Source organism: Quercus robur, chromosome 7 (assembly GCF_932294415.1).
Source record: "Quercus robur chromosome 7, dhQueRobu3.1, whole genome shotgun sequence".
In the NCBI taxonomy this organism is placed as follows: Eukaryota; Viridiplantae; Streptophyta; class Magnoliopsida; order Fagales; family Fagaceae; genus Quercus; species Quercus robur.
In genome coordinates this window covers 36829455-36839865 of record NC_065540.1, presented here as the reverse complement: position 1 = coordinate 36839865, position 10411 = coordinate 36829455, and the positions used below count along the sequence as shown (strand labels likewise).

General features: G+C 36.2%; 2 protein-coding genes across 5 annotated transcripts; one reads left to right on the top strand and one right to left on the bottom strand.

Moving 5' to 3' along the window:
* The first annotated feature begins 2138 nt into the window (after window positions 1-2138).
* Window positions 2139-7540, top strand: LOC126693273 (probable LRR receptor-like serine/threonine-protein kinase At3g47570). Of its 4 annotated transcripts, none has more exons than XM_050389192.1 (3): window positions 2139-4932; window positions 5181-5594; window positions 6320-6856. In XM_050389192.1, the coding sequence occupies exons 1-3, from the start codon at window positions 4812-4814 to the stop codon at window positions 6334-6336; spliced, it is 552 nt and encodes a 183-aa protein (XP_050245149.1). In that variant the 5' UTR covers window positions 2139-4811; the 3' UTR covers window positions 6337-6856. The 4 variants fall into 3 exon arrangements, 1 of the variants encoding a protein (XP_050245149.1); XR_007645260.1 differs by lacking the exons at window positions 5181-5594; window positions 6320-6856 and adding an exon at window positions 7082-7540; XR_007645258.1 differs by having other exon boundaries at window positions 5181-6856.
* A 680-nt stretch (window positions 7541-8220) lies between these two features.
* Window positions 8221-10188, bottom strand: LOC126691320 (NAD-dependent protein deacetylase HST1-like). Its single transcript, XM_050386373.1, has 6 exons — window positions 10128-10188; window positions 9858-10046; window positions 9312-9475; window positions 8815-8910; window positions 8484-8717; window positions 8221-8370 (listed from the first exon to the last, which is right to left on the bottom strand). The coding sequence occupies exons 1-6, from the start codon at window positions 10186-10188 to the stop codon at window positions 8221-8223; spliced, it is 894 nt and encodes a 297-aa protein (XP_050242330.1).
* Window positions 10189-10411: the final 223 nt, after the last annotated feature.

Genomic DNA, 10411 nt, shown 5'->3' with positions numbered 1-10411 from the left:
TGTACACTTTGTTTTTTAACAATTCATCTCTTTCTTTAATTTTATACTTAATTAGGAAAAGAAATAGCACACTTTGTAATATCTAAGTTTTGAAAGGAGGAAAAAATGACAAGAAGAGGTATTTCATTTTCAGTACCCTTCATAGGTTTAAAAACTAGGGAAATAAAATAGTTTGATAGGATAAGGATTAGGTAAATTTGAGTGATTGGGATGATGTCTTTTGTTTTGTAAATGTTAAATGATGGTTACTAGGAAACTTCCATTTCTATTAACGACATAATTTTCGTTCAAACTTTCTCTAACCTACAATTATATGTGGTGACTAAAATGAGAATCCACATGTACTTTTAATCCTACAACATATTTAATGGTCATATATACAACTTGTTTAAACAACTTTACAAAAAATATCAAATATGAATAAAAGAAAATATATCAAATTTACTCCTAACATTTCCTTTTATTAGTAGTAACACATCCCCACAAAAAAGTTTAAAATCATAAGGTACATAGAATAAAAAACTAAAACTAAAAGAGGAAAAGTACATTAAAAGCAATACAGTATAAAACTAAACACATTTTGTCTCTCGTGAAATAAACATCAACACCATTTTTTTCCCTCTCAACTCGAAATTTCTTTAACATGAAAAATTGTTTTTATTCTTCTTAAACCAAACACCAGCTTTTTAAGTTGTGAAAATATTTCCTACATTGCATCCGACTTAACCTAGCTCTATACTGATTTTTCTAAACTCTTAAACTATTAGGATATGGTGAATTTAATAATTTAACCACAAAATTCTAAAATGATCCACCATCTCCGAATAATATAATGCTAGGGCATTAGTTAAGTTACTCAACTTTTCTATTTGACAATATAATTGGGTTAGTAAGAATAATTTTCATAGAATTGTAAAGCAAGTTTAATTTACAGACAAATCTATTGTACAATTGACTTCTTGACTCCAAGTGTCAATCATGCATTGAACTCATTTTGGAAGCTGATGAAGATGGGGCTAGTTTAAGTGCATGAGCTGTTTATAATTCCACACGTAACCAAGTTGAATGAACTCATTACCAACCACCGATTTAGCAAGCACTAAAATTATTAATTTATTACTAATTTCCATTTTTCCTTCTTTTTTCCTGAATTTCAAAATTATAATAACGTGATTTAGTGCATTCAAATCATGCCCAATTTTCATCACCTCCATCTAATTCTCATCTATGCAAAGAAAGATGTGATTCAGTACAGCATAAAATTGCATATGATTATCAGTTACCTTGCACCAGTGATTGTCATAAACTGCTGAAGTTTGTCACGGTGACCTCTGCCCAATTTGTGCTGTCATAAACTGCAAGTGCTTCATCCACCATCCCACCTCCAGCATCCTAAATTCCCAGGACTCCTAAAAGCTAATTCACATGTTGGAAAAAAGGTTCCTAAAAGATTCATAAGAATAAACCAAACATGGGTACTTCACATTTCTGGGAATCTTAGCAGATTCCTAATCAAACCAATACAGGGAATCCTAAATTCCCAGGCATAACATTAATGTTAAAAATTTCACGTATTGGTCTCTACTTATTAATTAAGTGCAAGTTTAGGTTTACACATAAGTTGGAGTGTTAGAGCTATGTATAAATAATTAAATTTATCATTTTGTAACCATTTAAGCTTTTGAGACAATTGACAATTTAACAAATACTACGTAACCCAATTTCTTTTATGTTTTGTAGCGAGGCATGTGAGTATTCAGGAAGAGGGAGATGGAGATATTGGTTGCATTTGATCTCAAAGGTCATGAATGGCGTGCCATGCGTAGAAAAAAAATCCATTTTATATATAAAGTTGACGGACCATAATCTCCAAAAGTTTCTGCATGGCAATCTTGTACTGGGACCGAACCTCACTTTTCTCGCACCAAATTTTCAATACTAATGCTCGAAATTATCATCACATAGTCATATTATTTATAAAGTTGACAGGGTCATCGTCTAGCATCTATTACACGGTCTTATTAATTAAAGACAATCAGACTGACCATAATCCCCAAAAGTTTCTTACAATCTTGGACTGGGACCGAACATCACTTTTAATTCTCCCACCAAATTTCATATCTCTCTCTCTCTCTCTCTCTCGTTATAAATTTGTCACTTCTTGAGATTCTATACACAGCCAAATTAGCCTTCCCTCACAATACACACTTGTACCAACTACCTCTTCAACCATATTGCATATGGGATTTTCTCAAAGGAGTTCATCTCCACCGTCCTCTTCTTTTTTCATGCATGCTTTATCCTTCTCTGGTGGTGTGGCTTGTCAGTCACCTCTGTTGTTGGTGGGAATAATGAGACGGACCGGTTGGCGTTGCTTGAGTTCAAAGCCAAGATCATTGATGATCCTCTCCAGGTTTTGAGCTCTTGGAATGATAGCATCCACTTTTGTCAATGGCGGGGGGTTACCTGTGGTCGTCGACATCAGAGGGTCATTGTGTTGGACCTGCGAACTTCGAAACTGATAGGCTCCATATCACCACATGTTGGAAATTTAAGTTCTTTGAAGAATCTAATACTCTCAAACAACAGCTTTCATAATGAAATTCCTTCAGAAATTGACCGTTTACGCAGATTGCAATTCCTACTAATGTCCAATAACACATATATTGGCAAAATTCCAAGAAATTTATCCCATTGCACCAACCTCAAAATCATTGATTTCAGTCGCAACCTTTTGGATGGGGAAATCCCTACAACTCTTGGCACTTTGTCAAAACTTCGACTCATTAATTTTGATTTTAATGATTTGACAGGAAGTATCCCACCTTCTTTCGGCAACTTATCCTCTCTAAAAGTGTTTGGTACAGCTTATAATAACTTGGGTGGGAGTATCCCTACTTCTTTTGGACAATTGATGAAACTTACATTCTTTGGTGTCGGTGTAATTAAATAGGTTGTCTAGAAGAATTCCTCCCTCAATCTTCAATTTGTCTTCGTTAAAAGTGTTTGTTGTAGGACTCAACCAAATCCAAGGGCATCTTCCATCAGACATAGGTATCACTCTACCAAATATCGAAAAAATTAGCATTTCCTCCAATCAATTTACTGGACCTATCCCTATTTCAATATCTAAAGCCTCAAATATAAAGCTTCTTGAACTTGACGAAAATAAACTAAGAGGAAGAGTTCCTTCTTTGGAGAAGTTATATAGAGTTTCAATGTTTGTCATTGCTTTTAACGAGCTTGGAAATGGAGGGGCAAATGACTTGATTTTTCTTTGTTCTTTGACAAATTCTACATATCTAACCTATTTAGTGATAAACATGAATAACTTTGGGGGAGAGTTGCCCAAGTGCATTGTCAATTTCTCAACTACTCTCACCTTCTTGTATTTAGATAATAATAAAATATCTGGGAACATTCCTCTTGGGATAGGAAATCTGATCAATTTGGAGGATCTACGGATGTGGAACAATAAATTATCAGGAAATATTCCTTCTGAAATTGGAAAACTTCGAAAGTTACAAATGTTGGCTTTATCTCAAAACTATTTCTTTGCTCTCTTGGAAATTTAACTCTTTTGATAAGATTGGATTTAGGGGATAATAATCTTCAAGGAAGCATCCCTTTGAGTCTGGGCAAGTGTCAAAATATGATTGATTTGACTCTTGCTAATAACAATCTTAGTGGTACCATATCATATCAAGTCTTTAGTCTCTTATTCTCACTAATTTTTCTAGACTTGTCAGCCAACAAATTTGCTGGTGTCCTTCCCATAGAAGTAGGAAATTTCATAAATCTACAAGAGTTTAATATTACGGAAAACATGTTTGGCGAAATTCCTGCGAGTATTGGTAGTTGTGTAAAACTTGAAATTCTAGCAATGAGAAGCAACTTCTTTCAAGGGGTCATTCCTTCATCTTTGGAATCATTAAGGGGTCTTGAAGTTTTAGATCTTTCTAAAAACAATTTCTCTAGAAATATTCCAAAATTTTTGGAGAGCTTTATCTTCTTGCAGTTATTGAATTTGTCTTATAACGATTTTGATGGTGAGGTACCAACAAATGGAGTTTTCAAGAACACAAGTGCAATTATGATTAAGGGGAACAGTAAGCTTTGTGGAGGCATGCCTAAGTTTCATCTTCCTGTATGTAAATACAATAAATCCAAGAAGAGGAAGTTGACTCCTTCCTTGAAGCTAATAATCTCTATATTATCTGGCCTTCTTGGAGTAACTTTGGTAATGTTATTTTTACTTCTCCGCACTTTAAAAAGAAAAAGAAGAGAAAGTATTTTAAGTAATTCGGGAAATTTACTTTTGAATGTATCTTACCATTGTCTCCTAAAAGCTATAGATGCATTCTCCATCACTAATTTAATTGGTGTGGGTAGCTTTGGATCTATGTATAGAGGAATTCTTGATCAAGATTGTTGTAAAGTTGCTATCAAGGTACTCAACCTTTTGCACCATGGAGCTTCCAAAAGTTTTATTGCTGAATGTGAGGCTTTGCGAAATATCAGACATCGGAATCTAGTGAAGGTACTCACAGCATGTTCAGGTGTTGACTATCAAGGTCATGATTTCAAAGCATTGGTATACGAGTTCATGACTAATGGCAACCTAGATGGGTGGTTGCATCTAGTTTCAAGAAGAAATGAGGTTCCTAAGAAAAAAAATGAATTTGAATCTTCTTCAATGATTGAATATTGCTATTGATATTGCACATGCATTGGAATATCTTCATCATCATTGCCATACACCAATTGTTCATTGTGACCTCAAACCTAGCAATGTTCTTCTCAATGATGAAATGATTGGACATGTTGGTGACTTTGGCTTGGCAAGGTTCCTTCAGGAGGCTACCCAAGAGTGTTTCACTAATCAATCAAGCTCTATCAGATTAAGAGGAACAATTGGTTATGCTCCTCCAGGTGAATATCTTTTCCATTTTTTAACATTAAATTATTTTCTTTTCATAATATTTCTTAATGTACTTCCAAGCATGAAATTAATTCAATGAAGCCTTTTAGAAGATGGAGCATGTCTTGAAAGAAATTTCCACTTGCCATTATTTTTTCCTTTTATATGCCACTAAAGAGCTCTTTCAAACTTGTATTACTATATTTTTTTTAATATGAAACTAGATCAATCATATTGTAAATGTTATGTGCAATTGTAGAATATGGTATGGGAAACGAGGTGTCAATTTATGGTGATGTCTACAGTTATGGCATACTATTATTGGAGATGTTCATAGGAAAAAGGCCCACTGATAACATTTTCAAAGACAACTTGAACCTTCATGATTTCGTTACAAGAGCTATGCCTGAACAAGTGAGTAACATTGTGGATCCTATTATTTTTTGGAAAAGTGAAGATATGGAAACAAGGACAAATGATACTCAAATTCAAAATCGAATAGGATGTCCCAAAATTCTGGAGTGCTTGATTTTGATATTTGGAATAGGAGTTTCTTGTTCTATGGAATCTCCAAGAGAAAGGATGAACATTAGTGATGTTGTAGCTCAATTGCACTTGATGAGAGAAAAGCTCCTCAGAACAAGAATATGCCGAGAAAGACTTCAACTTACAGGTAAATTGTTCATGACACAATACTTGTTGCTCTAACACCCACTCCAAACCTTTATGGAGGGAGGGGGGTCACATATCCTACACAATGCCATGTGCTTGTCACATACTTTCTTTTATTCTAGCGAAATTGACAATATTGATGCCATGAGAAATTTGATTACAAGATGGTACTATTCATCCATGTGTTTTCTATGATTCCGAATAAGCTCATTTTTTGTCCCCGCCCCCCTAAAAACGTTTGTTGAAAAACATAAAAATCAAAATGAAGTTTAAGCTATTTTTGATTTGGTGATACCTACTGGTGTGGTTGAGATTATTGGCATGTGTTTACACTATACTTCTTATAGTCTGCCTTCGATGACTTTGACATAGACATGGGCTTAAATTACTCCCAGTATTTGGTAAAACTAAATTACTAAGAACAATTTAGTTGTTTATAATCTTAACTATCTCACAGGTACCTGGATATATAAGTGGATAACCATTTCCATAGAACATTTAATTAGTTTGGGATTCAACAACTTAACTGTCTTGCATTATTATGAATTCTCTTAGTAGCAAGACTAAAACTAAAATTGTTTTTCAATTCCTTACTCTTGAAGGGAAAATTTCATTCACCGCATACAATCAATCTATTTTGAAAACCAAAGCATGTTCTTCCTATACATAGAAATGATTTCCCTTAATTCAATGATTTAGAAAGATAATTTTCTTCCTTGAATGCAGGTACAGAGGGCCAATGATCCTATTGGAAGTTGCCATAATGACTTGATGAGGTTTTGATTTTGTATAATGTTGGAGCAAATTAATCAGGCTTGTAGCATCTCCTTATGTTTCTTTTAGCAATCGCGTATTAGTTTCTTTTGTATTTGTCATAGTTTTCTTGTTTAATTATCTCTATATTTGTAATGTACTATCGATTACTTGGTTATGGCCTAGGTCTCATGTAGAAAATGAATTCCAATATGCTTAACAAAGTTGTGACACAAAGTGACAGAGACACAGATGAAGATGAGGAAAAGAGAAGAAAAAATTTAAAAACCATAAGCTTAGGATATTTATTTTAAACAGTATTATCTAATATATTTCAATTTTTTATTTATTTAAAGATTTGAAAATTGAAAAGTCTCCGAACAAGAGCAAACGGAATGACAATATTGAAAATTGAAAACGAATGAAAGTTGAAGAACTTTATTGAAAAAAAATAAAAAGAAATTACAAGGAAAAAAAATGATAAATTTAGAGAGTGCAATTTATAATTTATTCCTTGAATTTGTTAAAAAAAAAAAAAATTGAACCTTTTTATTGTACTGTTTCTCTTGTTACACTTACTTTCAAAATATATAGTGATGGCCTGATGGGTATACGGTATGGCTGAAAGTTCTAGACAAGATGAGACTTTCTCTCTCAATCCCCCCACCCCTTTTTTTTGTTGGCATCTTAAATTGTAGTTCTATGAATAATTTAGTTGTTAAGTTATTTTCTAAGGTGAATGCAGGGCTTGATGACATGTATCCTTGGTGACATTTGAGAAGAACAGATTGTGATAGAGAGGGGGAAGGACTACAAGCCTACTGTAGAAGATGGATAATTCATACTTCCTTCCTAATTGTGAATCATTTGATGATCCTTTGGTTTGTGGTGCAAATTGCAAAGGATGTTGAAGATCAAACATTTAAGGAAAGTCCACCAACCCAGTCTATTGAGGAAGACCGAATCGTTAACGAAAATGCACCAACCCAATCAACAAAGTTATACCTGTTTCATCAGCAAAATCAAATATAAGAGGAAGGTAATGAATGTGATCTTGAATATAGATTGTATAAGTGTTGGGATTCTCTTTCCCAAAGTTGTATATGTAAATTAACAAAGCTCTATAATAGTTTTTTACATTGCAAAAAAGAAAATAATAGAGACTCTGTGGATGTAGGCTTTCATGGCCGAACCACGTTAAAATTGTTGTCTTCTTTCTTTTGCTTGCTTTCATTTTCACAAAGCAATGTTACATCTTGGAGGCCTGGATAGCACCAGCAGCTAGCCAACAAGGCTTCTAGTTTGATAATGTCTAGTTCCTTTGTCACTACAAATTATTAGCACTAAATCATATGTTTGTCACCCACAATTTGATGATTACATACAAGAAAAAGTGATACGTTCTTACGAGATCATACCATTAAGGTTATTATGAAGCACCCAATAGTTGCTTATAGATCTTGTAATGAGAACCTTTTTATTTTTAATAGGACGATGGGTTGACGGAAAAAATTATTATGCACAAGACCAATGAGACTCATTTTTGAAGACAGACCCGCGTATTAGTGATATATGGGTCTCATACTTACGCATTACGCTTTTCTAAGTAATTGTACTAGGCCATTCTTGATAGTGAGAAGGGCCAACAGCATGTGGAGTGGGTACCTTCTTTCTTTCTTTCTTTCTTTTTTTTTTTTTTTTTTTTTTTTTTTTTTTTGGAAATTGGAGTTTGGACCTTGGTTAGGAAGTCCAGTCATATGCCAAAACAGGGAACCCATACTATTCTCAAGTTAATATATATATATATATATATATATATATATATATATTGTACAACAAAGTTTTCATTTTTTAAGCGGTAAGGGTCGCATTCTCTATATCCACCGCACCTCTTCAGCTTGGGGTTGACCGTCGCCTTCAACCACTTGAGGAGTGACGACATTCTCAGGAATATCCCCTTCCTTATCATCAACCTCAACAACCTTGTCATCTAGCCTAGGAGTTGAAGGAACGGTAAGCTCAATCTAGACGGGTGAAAAATCCACATTAGGAAAGAGGGCGATGGCTTGTTTTCGAAAGTCCTTAAAACCCTCCCCATACTGAAAGCCTTTGTACTCCTTGATGGTGTCGGCCTTGCCTTCTCTGTGGATTCATGGAGGGAGATCACCTCCACTGTTAGGATGGCGTTAGCCTCCGTCAGCTCCTCAGCATGACGGGTAGCACCATTGAGTTTCTTCACTTGCTCCGTCAAGGTTTTGACTTTGCTGTTAAGAGTCTGTATCCCTTCCTTATACTTCTTCAGCTGGTCAGACTCCTCCTTTAGACAAGCCCTCAAGCGCTTGATAACGACCTCTTTAGCAGCATACCAAATCTGGAGTGCATGCATCCTTACAAAGGCTTGATAAAAAGCCAACGGTTAGCACTAAAGCAATACATGACAAAATAAAAAGTACGGTTAAGATACTCACCCTCATCAGGTCAAAAAGCCCGGAGTCCCCCAAAGCATCTCTCTCATGCTCCAAACACTCGTCAAGATCAGGATCCTTGACAATGGAGAACGCCGTCTAAACAGCGTGTTGCTTGTCCTTCACAAGCAAGGTAGCAGGGGCGACAAGCTCGTTGATGATGGAGTCATGAGCCGTCATCAAACCCTTACCTATGCTGTGGCAAGGGGGATTAGGTGTGCCTTGAGAACCCAATGGGCCCAAGTTGACGAGCTAGTTGACCACTCTTTTCAGCGGGCGGTCCCCGTCACCCTAGTTCTTCCTCTTCTAATTCATCTTGGCAGGGCGAGCCAATGTGCTACCTGCCTTGATCTAAAAGGCTGCGGCCTTCTTCACCTCTAAGGCTCTTTCGGTCCCTAAATCCACCTCTTCCCCACTAATAGACAGATGAACCTAAGTTGAAAAAAGGAAACACGACGGGTTAGCAAAAATATAAGAAATGTGGACGAATCAGGAATAACCGACAACTCACATGACTTGTCCAAATTACCCCAGGTATTGTTGTATTCGCCCTCTATGCTATCCCATTTGTCGAGTTTACACACCCAGTTTGAGCCTTGAACAAAAAAATATTGGTTCTTCCAATCACGATTGGAGTCAGGGACGTCCATCACCAACTTCAACGCTGCCTTACAAATAACAAAATTATAAAAACCCTTAGAGCCAGTGATTTGTTGGGGTTTCTAATATAAAAATAATTCATCCAGAGTAAGATGGCGACGACCTCCACTTATCTGACCCCATAGCACCTCTGCCCTAAGGAAAATTCGCCAAGCATTAAGGTAAATCTGGTAGACGGACACCCCTAGACGGTCAGCCAACTGTCGGTGTAGTTCCGTGAAGGGTAACCTTAGACCCGCCATAAAAACAACCTCGTAAAAACCGACATCCGTGGTTTGGCAAGAATAGCACTTCTCTTTGTTGCCTGCCATCCTAATAGGAACATCGTCTAGTATTTGGTAACGAGGGTGCAAATTATTGAAGGATGAATGGCTTGTAGTCATCACCTGACAAACCAAGTGCTACAGCCTCTGCCTCTTCTTCCTCGTCTACTTCCTCACCGTCCTCATCCTCTTCTTTCCCATCTACTTCCTCACCATCCTCTTCCTCTTCATCCTCCTCTTCCTCTCTATCCACCTTATCATACTCATATTCTCCTTCTATCTCCTCATCCAGTTCTCCCTCCACCTCATCTTCTAAAAGATGAGCCAACGGCTCCTTTTCCTAGGAACCCATCTGCTCCTCCGTCAGAGGAACACTTCCCGACGGATGAACACCTTTGTCATCTAGACAGAGGGACGGGATGTGACTGCTTGTCGCTTTACTACCTCCTAACATTCTCTCACCTACAAGCGGCAGATAAGAAACTAGGTAGTCACTCAAACTAAATACTAAGACCAAGGGCTAAGAGAAGACGGATGCAAAGAAAAAGAGTAAAAAGTAAACAAAAATTTACCTAAAGAAAAATGACGAACGGAACGGTCGAGGTAATGGACAGATGGTGATCAATGGACAATTGATACTGAAGTAAGAGCTCTGAGTAAAATTCTCCAAAAAAAAT